The sequence below is a fragment of the Meleagris gallopavo genome, chromosome 22, assembly GCF_000146605.3.
Source record: "Meleagris gallopavo isolate NT-WF06-2002-E0010 breed Aviagen turkey brand Nicholas breeding stock chromosome 22, Turkey_5.1, whole genome shotgun sequence".
Classification (NCBI taxonomy): Eukaryota; Metazoa; Chordata; class Aves; order Galliformes; family Phasianidae; genus Meleagris; species Meleagris gallopavo.
The window spans coordinates 674,727-689,105 of NC_015032.2; the positions used below are offsets into that span (position 1 = coordinate 674,727).

The 14,379-nt window shown below is 43.1% G+C and overlaps 1 protein-coding gene and 1 long non-coding RNA gene across 3 annotated transcripts in view; one reads left to right on the plus strand and one right to left on the minus strand.

Moving 5' to 3' along the window:
- The first annotated feature begins 6 nt into the window (after positions 1-6).
- LOC109370726 lies at positions 7-739 on the plus strand. The gene is made up of 2 exons (XR_002121080.1): positions 7-530; positions 603-739. It is a non-coding gene; the product is annotated as an uncharacterized LOC109370726 (long non-coding RNA).
- Positions 740-4,804: 4,065 nt separating this feature from the next.
- The window catches only part of RBL1 (RB transcriptional corepressor like 1), a 19,425-nt gene continuing 9,850 nt past the window's right edge, over positions 4,805-14,379 (minus strand). For both annotated transcript variants that reach the window (XM_010722225.3, XM_019622129.2), the window contains 10 exons: positions 13,774-13,938; positions 13,471-13,606; positions 11,849-12,115; positions 10,708-10,886; positions 9,818-9,994; positions 9,256-9,327; positions 8,803-8,887; positions 7,548-7,714; positions 5,829-5,993; positions 4,805-5,565 (listed from right to left, as the gene is read on the minus strand). In XM_010722225.3, the coding sequence (XP_010720527.1) occupies positions 5,395-5,565; positions 5,829-5,993; positions 7,548-7,714; positions 8,803-8,887; positions 9,256-9,327; positions 9,818-9,994; positions 10,708-10,886; positions 11,849-12,115; positions 13,471-13,606; positions 13,774-13,938 (1,584 nt within the window). In that variant the 3' untranslated portion in view covers positions 4,805-5,394. The remainder of the gene's footprint in view (positions 5,566-5,828; positions 5,994-7,547; positions 7,715-8,802; positions 8,888-9,255; positions 9,328-9,817; positions 9,995-10,707; positions 10,887-11,848; positions 12,116-13,470; positions 13,607-13,773; positions 13,939-14,379) is intronic.

A 14,379-nucleotide genomic window follows, 5' to 3' on the forward strand; every position in this document is an offset into this window, starting at 1 on the left:
AGTTCTGGGAGCGGAGGGCGCGGGTCAGCTGTGAGCGCTGCCCCTGCGGTGGTGGGCTTAAGGGAGAGCGAGAACGCTGTGCGGCAGCAAAGAGAGAGCGAGGAGACGGGGGGAAACAGCCCAGGTGAGGGCAGGAGGTGCTCCGGGCACAGAGCGGCAGCTCCCTGCAGGCAGCCCAGGAGAGGCCCACGGTGGAGCAGGCCATCCCCCTGCTGCCCGCGGGCACCGCACGGAGCAGATCTGCTCTTGCAGCCATGGAGGAACCTGTGGTGCAGCAGTGGATGTGGACTGAAGAAGGTGCAGCCCACGGAGCCCCACAGGAGCAGGGCCTGGGCCGGAGCTGCAGCCCGTGGGGAAGAGCTGTGGGGAGCCGAGGGTCTGGGGGAGGAGCTGGAGCAGTGCCTAAAGGATGGGCCCCATGGTATCGAGCCACAGCAGAGAAATGCTTGGAGAGCTGCGGCCCACGGGAAGCCCAAGTGGGATCAGTTCAGAAGGACAGCATCCATGGGAGGGACCTTTGATGGTATCAGGTGAGCAGCGGCCCTGTTCTTATCCCAGCTCCACAATATTTTTTCACTGCATTTTCTCTCCCCCCACCACAGCAGGCAATGGGAGTACAGCCTGGTGTGCCTCAGACATGCAGCCCAGCTCCAAACAGCCTAACAGCTTTCTGTGAGGCCTTGTGCTCTCATTACAAACTCCTCAAAGATGTAGCAAAAATAAACAGACAAACTTCCTAGGTTCTTTGCAAGGTCTCTCTGTGAAGCAGCAGAGCCAATGTAATGCTGTAGCAGTTTGCTTCTGTTAACAAACACAGTTTTCTCACCTCACACTCTTGCCAGGAAAGCACACGCAGTGCTCAGTGCCTGGCTGAGCCTTTCCACACTGCTGGGTTCTTCCGAGCTGTCCTTCAGCCCCCAGCCCTCCCTGCTAAGTGGGGCACTGCACCGAGCTGAGGTCTTACTGAGGAGGAGCAGCTCATCCCTATCAGAAAAACAGAACTGGCATAGGACATGAAACAAACAAGAGAGATCTCCTGGCCTCTGGGGCCATGAAGCAGCCAGATAACCTTCCCGAATCAATGCAAAGCCCACTGATGTGCCAAAATCAGATGGACACAAAGCAACAGGTTCAAGGGTTACCAATGTCACACTCTAGTAGGAAGGAAAGAAAGGCAATGCCTGAGGCGTTGGCCTGAGCAGCACAAAGTTAATGGGTGAAGTGCAGACAAACAGGAAAGAGACAGAAAATATTCGTGCTTGTTTACCTGTGATAGATGCAGACAGAACTACCTCCCCTCCCTTCTGCTGCTGCGCACCAAGATTCTGAGTGCAGCCTGGTGCCGGTGGCTGTGGTGAGAATCAAGTTAATGCACACACCCAGGGGTGCCTCGTGGGAGTTTGCAGAAATAAAGAGCAAGGCTGCTGGTGGCAGCCAAGAGGAGGGGAGACTATTTTGGTGCAGGGGTTGGTTTGTTTTATGTTTTTACTTTAGACAGCTCTACCAGCACTTCCACTTAACAGCACTTGCCACTGGGCTCCCTGGAGCAGCTGTAGCTGAACAGTCAGTCAAAGCAGCATTCTCCCCTCCAGTTCATGCCTGTTTTTCAGGAACCGCTACTGAAGTGATGGGTAATGCACTTACTGGAAATGAAGGTTACAGTGCATTTACTTTTGCCTTTTCCTCAAGTGTCAAACCACAAAAACACTCTGCGTGACTCATGGGCCTGGCACATAAGAATGCTTCCTGCCAGAAAACTCAACTGAATTTGTTTCAGTTCTCCACACTGCTTAATCACACTCTCACCCCAGTTTCTGGAGGCCAAATGTTGGTGCACTTGGGCTGTGGCAGCCTCGTGTTAACAGATTAAGTGCCAGCAGATCTGTCTCTTGTACTCTTCCTGCTGGTGTTAACAAGCTTTCTTCCCCTGACTCTGAAAAACTCCAAATCTTATTTCTTCCTCTGTACTGCCTGTGATGCTTTCCCCTCATTGGCAGCTTTATCTACAGAATGGAAGTTTACAAAGAGGAAGCCAGCCCCATTTTCCACAGCAGTGCCCCTCAGCATCCTTCTAAGGCTGTTATCTCCACTGTAATGTATCTTTTGGAACTAATTTTTGACTCTGAAGCTCTGGTGATAAGATTTCAATACTACTACACTACCACACTGCCCCGCTTTTTCCTTCAGCAGCTGCACAGGCAAAAATCCAACAAGCTCTGAACACTGAGCTGATACCAACTTTATGCACGTTCACAGGAAGAAAACCACCATAAAGCCAGCCAGTAAAAAACTGAACACCTTCAACGTACTTAACTTGTGGGATGAGAGCTGTCCAGCACTGCCCCACATGGCTGCAGAGCTGGAGCCCAAGAGCCAGGAGCCCACAACAATTTAAGTGCTCACCTGGGCAGGGTCATTGGGCACTGCAGGACTGCCCCTGCCCAGCATTTCTTTGCTTACTTCAGCATGAGCATTACTCAGTCTCTTCTCCCAGAAACCACATCTGACTGAAGCACAAACACTAGAGAAATCTCAGAAGGAAGCTTCAGGCAGATAAAATAAAAGATAACAAATTCAAACTGAAAAAGATACAGAAGAAATGTGAGGAGGCACAAAAATGATGAAGGTCTTTTGCCGCAGATAGTGTCCTAATTAGATTGTTCTCGAGCGGGGAAGCACGACAGCACTCAATATAAGTGACCAAGCTTCACTTTATTGTTGCACACATAGGGTTTATGTAGGTTTCCGATACACCTGTGTTCGCTTACTATTGGTGCACAACGTTGGCTGCCAGGTGGGCTGCTCAGCCTTAACCAATGCTCAGTCGCAATTCACCCCTGTGCTGCTAAGCCAGTTTCCTTGTCAGCCCCCCCACATCCACAGAGCACAGCTGCAGATGTGGGCCCGCTGTTTACATGCTGCCCCAAGGACGTTGTGACTCCTATCTAACTCCTAGTATTTTCTCATGGTATGCACTCTGTGCCGCTGCACCAGCTATGCTTGTACATATTCTCATGGCCGCCCTGCTCTTGCAGCCATTCCCCAACAGTCTTTGATATTACAGGAGATGCAGACAGATGGCATAGTTTAATGTGAATGACCACAGAAAAGAGAGCAACCTCAGGTCAAAATATTTTTATTATAAAATACATATTTACATGGGAAGGCACTTTAAACCATTAGAAAAGTTTTTCACATACACTGCTTCAGCTGTTCAGCAAGTCCAAAAATGTTTTTCATATTGTCACCTACACAGGTGAAAAATCTGAACTGCATCCAGTTGTAGTACATCCCTTTTTCTAATGAAAAAACCACTGTGCTTAATGACACTAGTGAGGATCTTAGCACCATCGGCTCTCTGCCGTTCCAGAGAAGGCTGCAGGAGTGCAGGAGGTGTAGATGTGGTAGGAAGAGACGGTGGGGGGATGGAGCTTGAGGATCCCTGAGGCCCCTTCCAACCCAAGGGATCATCAACGATCTTCCAGGGATGCTACATCACAACTGAATCAGCTACGTTCTTACCATGCAACACTGCTGAAAAACGTAACCCTGTTAAGCCTGAGGTTATATTCATCACCAATAAAGGCTGCAACGATCCTGCATGTAAGGCTAAGTCAGGATTCCTCATTTACCCTACAATGCAGGAGGATTCTAGGGTCTGGGTTATGCATTGAAGGGATATGGTTGTAAATGCAGAGATGAGTGGATCAAGACAAAGTTTGTTTCTATTGTACATTTTGTCTCACAATCTGAAGACAAATATTCAAATTGAATAAAACTAAAGGAACTGAAGAATCTGCATTCCTTGCATCTGTGTCCATTACCCCATACTGCAGCTCCATACTGTCACATCTTTCAGAAATGAGCACCATTTTTTTGGAAGTCAAAAATCAAAGTAGTTAAAGACCCAAATGAGTTGGTTTGTAAACATCCTATCCTTGCTGAGTAGGGTCTCTGCACACATACAGTATACATACACTCTCCCTCCATGGCTGCTGGCCAGATGCCCTAGCTGTGGCTGTTTGAGGTCACACAAGCTTTCTTCCAGTAAGTGCAGCACAGCAGACCTGGCAGCACGTACTAAACAAACAACAAAGTGAACAGAGCCCTTAGCACAATTCCTATGGAACTGTTATTTTTTCCAGCAGAATGCACACACACACACACACACACACACACACACACACACACACTCTCTCTCTCTCTCTCTTTCTCTCTCTCTCTAGTGCTGAGAAGTTTTTGTACGGCTCTAACTTTAAATGCAATTAAGAAATAAGATCAAAATACTGACTTACAGTCAACTCGACTTTTTCAGTTTTGGTAAAATAAATCCTATAAAATCCCTCAGTGTTAACAACTTCGTTATAAGAAATAAGAACTTACACATTTCCAATGAAACCAATCCTTTAGAAGCTATAAAAATCATATATACAAACATACCTTATCTGATGGGTTTACTTTCAGTGTAGATACTACACAACAAGAGAGTAAGATCTTAAAATAAAATGTAGTTACATAATGCGTTAAATGAATTTGCACATTTCAACAGCTGTAAGGCAGTTGAAGCCCAAGCTGTCTTTCCAACTGTAACCAACTTGTCGGTCTTCGCAGTTAAGCTACGATTCCTATCAACAGCTTCTACAGCAAGGCAGCAATCCAGCTTCCCATTGGAAAGGAGCAGCTCCCACAGCAGTGCTCACTGGTTTAGAAGGGTAATTCAGACTAATTCAGAAAGGTATCTCTGTGCTTTTCCAGTTGTCGGTGTCCAATTTAAACTGCTGCTGCTTCTGCTTTCTGATTCATGTTCTACGCTCTGATCCATGTTGCAACATACACTTTTGCTGAAGCTCTGACTGGAGATAATAGCACAGGACATCAAGTCATACACTTCAGAACTGTTCCATTCTTTCTGAGACTGAATCAATCTGTTCTCCTCTCCAGTTGCTCCACATTCTTTTAGAAATAAGGCACTTTCAAAGTTTCTACCTCCAGTACCAATGCTTGAGAAACTTAACCGACTTCACTCATTTCCTTACCGTTTTAATTCTAAAAATAAAATGGTTACCAGAAGCTGAGTTACACTCAGAACTTAAATACTCTAGATTAGGCTCAAGATCATCCATCACAGCTTTCTGCAGATCACTCTTTTCCTAAAACAGCTCAAGGGAGTAATTTACAGTACAGTGTGTTCTCTGGGAATAAAACCACCTTCCATTCTCCATTACTTACTACCTAACTCTTGCTTCCTGCATCCTGTGAAAGTCAGAGGTTCAATGTTAACCAAACTAGGCAGTCTGCAGTCTGCATATACCACATCTTATAAGGAAGCAATAGCACTACTGCTCTATCAACCTGTTCAAGATAGCTCTGAGATCCCACAGAAAACTGGCAGCTTTAGTGATTTGCTCTTTCACTGACAACATCCTGAAGGCGCTTCAGTAGAACATCGTCATTTTCCTGGCAGAGTCGCTTCATAGGGGGCTCAGTGTCGCTATCAATTGTTATTGCTCGTTTCTTACTCCTGTGTTCACCTTGTTTTATCATATTGTTGATATCCTTCAAGCTCTGTGAACGACAATTTAAGAACAAAGTAACATGAGTTACTACGATTTCATTTCAATCCTGATTTGGTTCTCAATTACCTGAGAACTAAAAAAGTTATTATTTTGAACCTCTCTGCTGAGTGAGTGAAGAACTCTCCATAAAGAACTCTATCCCTCACCACAAAGTGAGGATCAGTGGATTCCCATTGAACGAGAGCACGTTCTAGTTGTGAGATGAATTCATTCTCTCCCAAGTCAACCTCTTCCAACCCTTTTACTTTCTACCTTGGAAGGGCTCCCGCTGAATTTGTACAGGAGCGCAGTTCGAGGCGTCAAGCAGGCACTGTTCTTGTGAGGTGAGACATAAACAGAGTGCTGCTGAGAGATCCGCCGAGGAGACACCGGCTGCTGCTTAATGCTGGGGAACGGAGACAAGGGGGGGGCTTCCATCTGAAAGAGAGGATGAATCCCCAGAGGAGACGAATCAGAAATTAGCAGACAGCAATAACTTCACAAAAAAGCAATGGAATCACACTTCCACGTTTTCCGTAGAACATCTTATCCTGTAGCAGTCGGACAACCAAGCAAGAATCCACAGAACCCACAGAACAAATGTATGAAAGCAGCTCCAAAAGTAATGCCTCCCATTTTATGATGTTAGCCTGTGATGTCAGAGGCAGATGTTGGTGGGATGGCAGTAGGGGTGGAACCTTCCCACTGGTATCCCATCCCATTCTGCTGTCATATGACAGATGGCAGCAGAGGAACTGTCTGACATAACAGCGTCTGACATGGGAGTGCACAGGGAGCAAACAGGTGGGACTGAATTCCTCCACACGGAAAAAAACGGCACCCAGTGACATTCATCAGTGCTTGTGAACATTTATGGAGACCAACAGATGTGAGCGCAGCGTTGGCGGGTGGTGTGTTTCAGCAGTGCTGACAGGGGGCCATCTCTGCTGGTGCAATTATTCAGCCCTTCCATGAGTGAAGCACGCAGGCTCTGGTTCATCACCAGTGAATGTGTACAGCCAGTGATGGTGAGTATTTTGAAAAACAGTGTGTTGTAGGATTTGCTCTATCCAGCAGTTACTGTGCTCTTTCTATCTGTTGTAGTTTCCATAATAATAACAGGAGGCACTGCTTTTGGAGCAACCTACATATTTTTCAGATGTATCAACAGCCACATGAGCAAATGAGCACTGCTATGTAAAGAAGCTGAAAATGGAGTTGTAAACTGGGTTTGTTTGCTTTATGTTTTTACTTTAGACAGCTCTACCAGCACTTCCCTGTGCCACTGGGCTCCCTGGAGCAGCTGTAGCTGAACAGTCAGTCAAAGCAGCATTCTCCCCTCCAGTTCATGCCTGTTTTTCAGGAACTGCTACTGAAGTGATGGGTAATGCACTTACTGGAAATGAAGGTTACAGTGCATTTACTTTTGCCTTTTCCTCAAGTGTCAAACCACAAAAACACTCTGCGTGACTCATGGGCCTGGCACATAAGAATGCTTCCTGCCAGAAAACTCAACTGAATTTGTTTCAGTTCTCCACACTGCTTAATCACACTCTCACCCCAGTTTCTGGAGGCCAAATGTTGGTGCACTTGGGCTGTGGCAGCCTCGTGTTAACAGATTAAGTGCCAGCAGATCTGTCTCTTGTACTCTTCCTGCTGGTGTTAACAAGCTTTCTTCCCCTGACTCTGAAAAACTCCAAATCTTATTTCTTCCTCTGTACTGCCTCATTGGCAGCTTTATCTACAGAATGGAAGTTTACAAAGAGGAAGCCAGCCCCATTTTCCACAGCAGTGCCCCTCAGCATCCTTCTAAGGCTGTTATCTCCATTGTAACTGAACTGCACAACTCTTGAAGGGCTGTAAACTTTACACATAGTATTATTCATCACTTTGTGACTTCTGTAACCACGCCAGGTACAAAATAGAAAACTGACACAGAATGCTAGGAATAAACCTGATTTTTAGAGCAAAGCTCCAATATATTTTACTTACTACATGATCCTGGTTTGCGATATCGTACTTCAGTGCAAAAGATTTTACTCTTCCTACATAGACTGCATTGTAAAATTTAATGAGATCTCCTCTCTCCTCCATTCCCAGCTCAGTGGAATTCTCTGCTGCCGATCTTCCCAAGGAATTACCACTTTTCACAGATGAGTCTAATTACAAGAGAAAGCATCAGATTTTAGAATGTGGTATTAAATTGACTTCAGATTTAAATTTGTAACATCCAACTGACAAGAGCTCGTCCATGAATTGACCAATTAGTAAGATGAACTCATGAAACACGCCTCAGACAAAGATGCACTGTAGGTGGTTATGAACATTAGGAGTTATGAATCACTGCCAGCAGACTACTGGATTATGACTGAAGTGGATAATGCAAATCTGTGCTACAGCTATTTCCAGCTTAGGAGTAGGAAGTTAAGCAGTATTGATCCCTTTTCTTTATTTTTAAAAGGAATAGTAAAAAGCCTTCTTTTTTTTTTTGGTTCATCTTTTATGGACTGCTATACAATCCCAGTACAGTAATAATGAAATTAGCCAGGATGCTGAACAACGCTAAGGTTACTCAGAACCTTCACCTTTCCAACACTCAGCATATGTGATATTCAAACTTGCAACGATGCTTTAAGCAGTCTGACAACGCACAGCTTTTAGCTTCTGTGAAACTTCCCAGTCATCAGCTGGCAAAAAAAAATAGCTTCCTCTACTCACACCTACTGCACGGATGCCATGACACCATCTTTGTAATTCTGTGGTTCAGTGAAAAAAACTGCAGCTGCACAGCAAGTTAATGTTATCTCTTGCCTGCTCAAGTCAGGCCATTACTGAACACCACATCCAGTTTCATTCTCCACACTACTGACTACCAAGCAAAACAAGATCATAAAAGAAAGCCTCTTGTTATCAGGGCAGTATGAAATAAAACATTTAAAGAAAAATAAAAACCTTCAGTTGGTATCTGTAATTCTTTAGTACCTCTGCCTTGTGTTATACCACAAAGTTGTCAAAAGATGTTAAGAAACAGGAGTTGATACAAGACAAAAGAGACAGTAATCTATTAGCAACATCCAGGCAGCTGCTGGACAGGATGCTGAAGCTGTTGGTTTTTTTCCTTAAAATAAATAAATACAATAAAAATAAAAAATAAAAATTAAACACTTGTTCTCTTTATCACTGGACAGCTCAGTTTCATAAATGCATGCAAGTACATTTCAAAAAAATATCAGATTGCCGTACTTACCTTCTGTCATCTGTACATCTTGGTTTGCATTTCTCTCCAAAAGGACACTGGCAGAAGTATTTCTTAACAAAACACTCCTATAAACCTACAGGACACAGAGGAAAGAAAAAAAAACATTTTTGTCAAGGAAAACAGAAAAGACAAAAGATGATCAGGCAGTGGAATGGGCTGACAAGGGAGGTGGGGGAGTAACTGTCCCTGAAGATGTTCAAGAAATGTTTAGATGTTGTGCTGAGGGACATGGGTTAGTGGGAAATGGTGGTGGGAGGTGGATATTTGGACTGGATGATCTTGGAGGGTTTTTTTTCCAGCCTTGGTGATCCTATGAGATGAAATCCATCCGAGTAAGAATGAAGATAGCAATGAAGTTGACTTTTCCATTATCATCAGAATTGTCTGAAGGCCACTTCTGTTTAACATTTATACAAAGGAAAAGTGCCATCATTTACTCACATGGCTGTTTGCTTGTGGCTGATTCCTGTAACTTTTCATTATATCCTGAAAAGTTCTTTCCTCTTTGGTGACCTGGAAAAGAAAAGGCTACTGAAGGCAGAGCGCAAACAGAAAGACAGGGCTGCTCAGGTGCAGTGTACTCAATTAGCTTCCTTGTACACAGAGCTTTCATGAGCATTAATATGCTGACAGGAATATGAACAAAAATACACATTTCCACGTTCAAGCATTCTTTTTTTTTATTTCTGATAGTAAAGCTATGTCACCTAAGCTAGACATTATTCCTTTTCCAACTTTTCTTCCAGTGATACTAAAAATTAAAAATGAAGTATTATTCCATCAGAAGATGTATTTGTGAATTTGAGAACTGTGTGTCTTAACTTTTCTAAGTAGAAAATGAGGAAATACTCAACAAAACACCGCACAGGTGTATGCATACATACAATTTCAGTTTTCTTTCACATGTCAGAATTGTTCATTTGCTACAGCTCTCGGTTTTCCAGCCATCCAATTTACATTTTCAACTGAGATAAAACTCTAATTCCTTAAGCCTATATGTTACCTTTGCCATGATATAAAAGGCACAGAGGAGAAGCTGGTCTAAATGTCTGTCCTTCATTAGATCAGCACAATGAACCAATGTGAATTCAAAGCACGTCCAGATCTTCCTGCGCAAGTCATTGGAGACATCCAACTTTAAGCACAGATCACGCAGGCGCACACTTGCCAGGTGGTAAACCTAGAAGAGAGAGACACACAGTAGCGAATCAAGCCAACTGAGCTTAACCTACCCTGCAGAAGTGAAAGCCAAGTGTAGCTGTTTTATGTTTCAATACTTTGCTTCCTCAGAGTTTTTTCCTTCTGCCCACAAGAATGTCTTCAAATACTAAATTGTCAACTCTGTTCAAATGCTGGATGCTTACAGGAAACCTGACTAAAAATATTCTATTCCTTCTGTATTACATCACTTACTTGCTACAATGGGATGCAGTCAACCCTCTGGCTATGATGATCCAATCAGTTCCTCACCCACCAAATAGTCCAGTCTTCAAATCCATCCCTCTCCAGTTTAGAATATGAAGGAGAAAATCTCTGAGAACAACTTCTTTAGTAAGAATATATCTCCCTGCCCTAAAAAAAGTAGGTTCTTAACCTACTCCTTTTACTCCTTTACTCTTTTCAAGAAATTCCTTCTTTCTAGAAGCTTTGAGATAGCATGTTTTTGTCCCCGATTTCTGAGGCCATGTTCCAGAAAGATCCGCAGAACTGGGAAGATCTCAAAAATGTAAACTAGAGAATCTCCTGGTACAGGATCCAAAACACAGCAGTTTTGAATGACCAAAACACAGAAGGGCAACCTCATTTTTGATATGTCTAACTCCTGCAAATGTGAGAGGCAATAACAAGAGCACAGCCGCAGAGGTAAAATCACACCTTCCTATCAAAGCTTACCTTCCTGTAAAATAGCGCCAAGGATCCTGTTTTCTTTGGTTTGTTTCCTGATGAGAGATGCACTTCTTGATCCTGATTCACCTGAGGGTGGCAGGGATTCTGAGCCTCTATTTTAGGTGCCTGACCTAGATTCATTGAAATGGGTATCAATGTGATCCCACCCAACTCGTTTGTGATACCTGGAGATGACACAAGCACCCAAGAAGTGAACTGTTAGCTGCCACAACAACGCACTGTAGAACTGCAAATCCTAAACTCTTTCAGAAACATTTCATACAGAAGATATTTCTTCCTTCTATATCGGGCACTAAGAAGACAGAGTCTTCATAAATAATAGAAAAGTACATTTCTAGTAATGCTTAAAGGAAGAGTATGGTTGTGAATTATCATTTCTAAAACTATCCCCAAAGTACAAGGCTTACATGAAATTACAATCTCTGTAGACAGCGTATCACTATTCTGGGAGTGATGAGCATTGGTGTTCATTTTTTGATACTATTTTCTAAATCTGACTATACATTGTATGCAGTCCACATTAGCTTCTGTAATTGTCAAATTCTCTTAATGAATGTCTCTTTAAACATGAAAAGCGGTGATTTTCTCATTTTATCTTCCTCTATGAAGACACAGGTTTTGAAATTCAGAAAAGCTACAAAAAAAACCCTCACATATCCTCATAAGAAACAGTCAAGCATCAGTTCCAGTAAAACAAAAAAAGCCAACCCCCCCAAAAATAAATGCAACCCCCCACTATTTTGCTCAATGTCTATACACAGCCCTTATTCAGTAATTTCAGAGTCTTTTTAGATTACAGTAGACAAAACCTAGAGCAAGCAAGAATGAATCACTATTAGAGTTGAGAAACAAACCAATGCTTAACCTGTGATGAGATTTATCTGGAAGGAAGAACTCCACAACTTTGTTTGCCAGATGGTATCCTTGGGACTCTTGTCAGATATCAGATTAAAACGCAGAATGAGATGTTAGTACAAAAGCTTAAGTTCTGGTGTTGTGTTTGCTTGTTTGCTTTGTTAATGCTCTCTTAAAAAAGGAAAAATAGATACAAGATGTACGGTCCATCTAGTCAGATCTTAAGGGTAAGCAAAGCATCTCACATGGAAGAAAACCATAGATCTCATACCATGCAGTGGAATAGTAACTTTCTGTCCTGCTTTTCCTGCTACCGTTGCTGTTGTCACAGTCAGTACTGTCTGCCCAGGAGAGATGGACACATTTTCAGCAGCAATGCTTGATGCTGGAGCAATTGTCAATTTAGTTCCCTCTGTTAAAATCTTTTCCATCTGCATTTCTTTGGGGCTGTCATCTCCAAAGAGTCTTCTCTTGGCACTTCCTGCTGTAGGGGAACTGTAGCGCTCATGCACAGAGATTGGTGACAATGGCTGAGTGTCTGGTGAGCAAAAGAGAAAAGAGAACATCTCCAGTGGAGCAGCTGAACAGGAATATTTCTCCGCAGCACAAAAAGAGGCAAACTATAACAACGAATTGAAATGCATCAATTCTGGTTAAGAAGTAATCTCACAGTTCACTGTTTCTCGGCAATATGAATAGAGACCTACAACTGATTTCTGTTACTCTGTAGTTATCCTAGACAGTTTGGTTTCACAATATGATAGCAACAAGAAAGACAGGAGCAACCAAGCTACCAGTGCTGCTTGTGGAAAGAACATTCCTCATGGTACAGAAGCCTTCTGGCTAACCAGCAAGGAGAAACCAATGGGACACCTCATTTCTCCTCTGCCAGGATGGTCTGCTGGGTACCAGGAGCAAACAAACATTTCCAATCCCCGTTGTCTTCCATGGGAAGTTAGGAAGAACACCTGGTATCTTATAGATGGACAGAGGTGTGTGAGAACCTGGTACCATCTCCAAGCTGCTTTCCCTTCTACTGAACAACTCACCATAACACCTGCAGTAACTATTAATACATCACCTCCCTAATACACTTGAGTAGTTAAGAAATTAAAAAAAACAATTTTGTAACATGATTTGCCAGATGAACACAAAAGACAACATCATCACAGCACACAAGCAAGAACTTATGAACTCTTGTATGGGATACAGTGAAAGCAGCATTTCCTAACCAGTGAAGTGGGAAAAAGCAACAGCAGTGCTGCCACTAATCCCTTCATCCTCACCCTTAAGGATGTTCTACATGATGCCTGGGAAGAGCAAGGCAGTTCTTCAGAGGAAAAGAATATTGCAGACAAATTATCATCCTCCCATCCTGCAAAAGCAAGTTCAGTAGGAAGAGGACTAAATGCACTTTTGTCATCTCAACATGCAATAACAAGGGGTGACAGTGGTCAACCATCACTGAACCAGTAGGACAACATGCAGAGAGACTGTGGTCTGAAGGATTAGAATGGTATGAATGAAACAGAGCTACCAAAAATGCTGGACACTGCAAAGAAAAGGTTATACTTGAAGGAAAGAAACCAAAAATCAATCCAAATCACTGAGAACAACAACAACAACAAAACCCAAAGAACAAACAGCCCCAAGAACAAAAACCCCCAAAACTCCACAAAGACTGCAACTCATCCTACAAGTCAGGTAACCCTGCACTTACACAAAGGCACGTCCTGTTCCACTTCACACATGAAGTGTGATGACCAATGAGTGCTGCTAGTAAAGAACATAATGGTTTGACTGAGCGCATCTAGATTTCTCCTTGATCAACTGGGACTAGAACTAACTAACTAAAATCACACATCCAAAATATATGAGGAACTTTGAACATACCTCGTCTTAAACTCCCACCAAGATCTGTCCGAACCTCTTTTACTCGAGGATGAACTATAGGAGATATTGGCATCATAGGCAAATGCCCAAGCCCACTTCCTCCATTGTTTGCTTCAAAATTATTGGGAAATATTACCTGAGAAATAAGAAATACCAATGTAAGATAACAAATAGCTTTCCTTTGTCCCAAATCTTTACTTTTTTTTTTCTTGCATAAACTTTTCCATTTGAACAGTGTTCTGTATAAAGAAGCAGTAAGAAGGAGAAAATTTTTTTCAATAAAGAGGAAAACAAATAACATACTTCTTCACAGGTGGGAACCCTGTTTCCTGAAGCCTGGAGAGCAGTCCAGAGCGCTGAATCCCGAGTCCAGGCAAGGCTCTCAAGGATTTGCTCCTCAATGCTGTTGAGGTGCTTCACCATGTCTCTGGAAAGTCCTTCTTCAGACCGAATCAGTACTTCAATTACCTAACAGTAACAAGGCACACACATCAAAGCAAAGTCATACCACTCCTGCTTAACACAATCAAACCATTACTCATTTCAGGACTGTGTTCAAAACTCTCCTTCAAGGTGGAATGCTCCAGCTTCCCCCTCACCCTTGAACCATCCCCAGCCCTTTCTGACTCCCCTGAGCAACCCAGCTACCACCAACACACCCACAGAAGCAGATTCCCCAAACACTCTGCCCTGAAGACCGCCCTTCCTCTATTGGTTTGGCTTTCTGATTTTTCATCTTATGTCACACCTCAACAGAAGGCCTCTGTGCCTCTGTTCAACATCCTACTTCTGCATTTCAGTACAGCTGTGCAGTCCTGTGTCCATACAAGCACACAGATGTACATGAAAAAGACATGTCAAGCCCAAACACATTCCTTTATTTCCTTTTAAAAGTACAAGTTAATTACT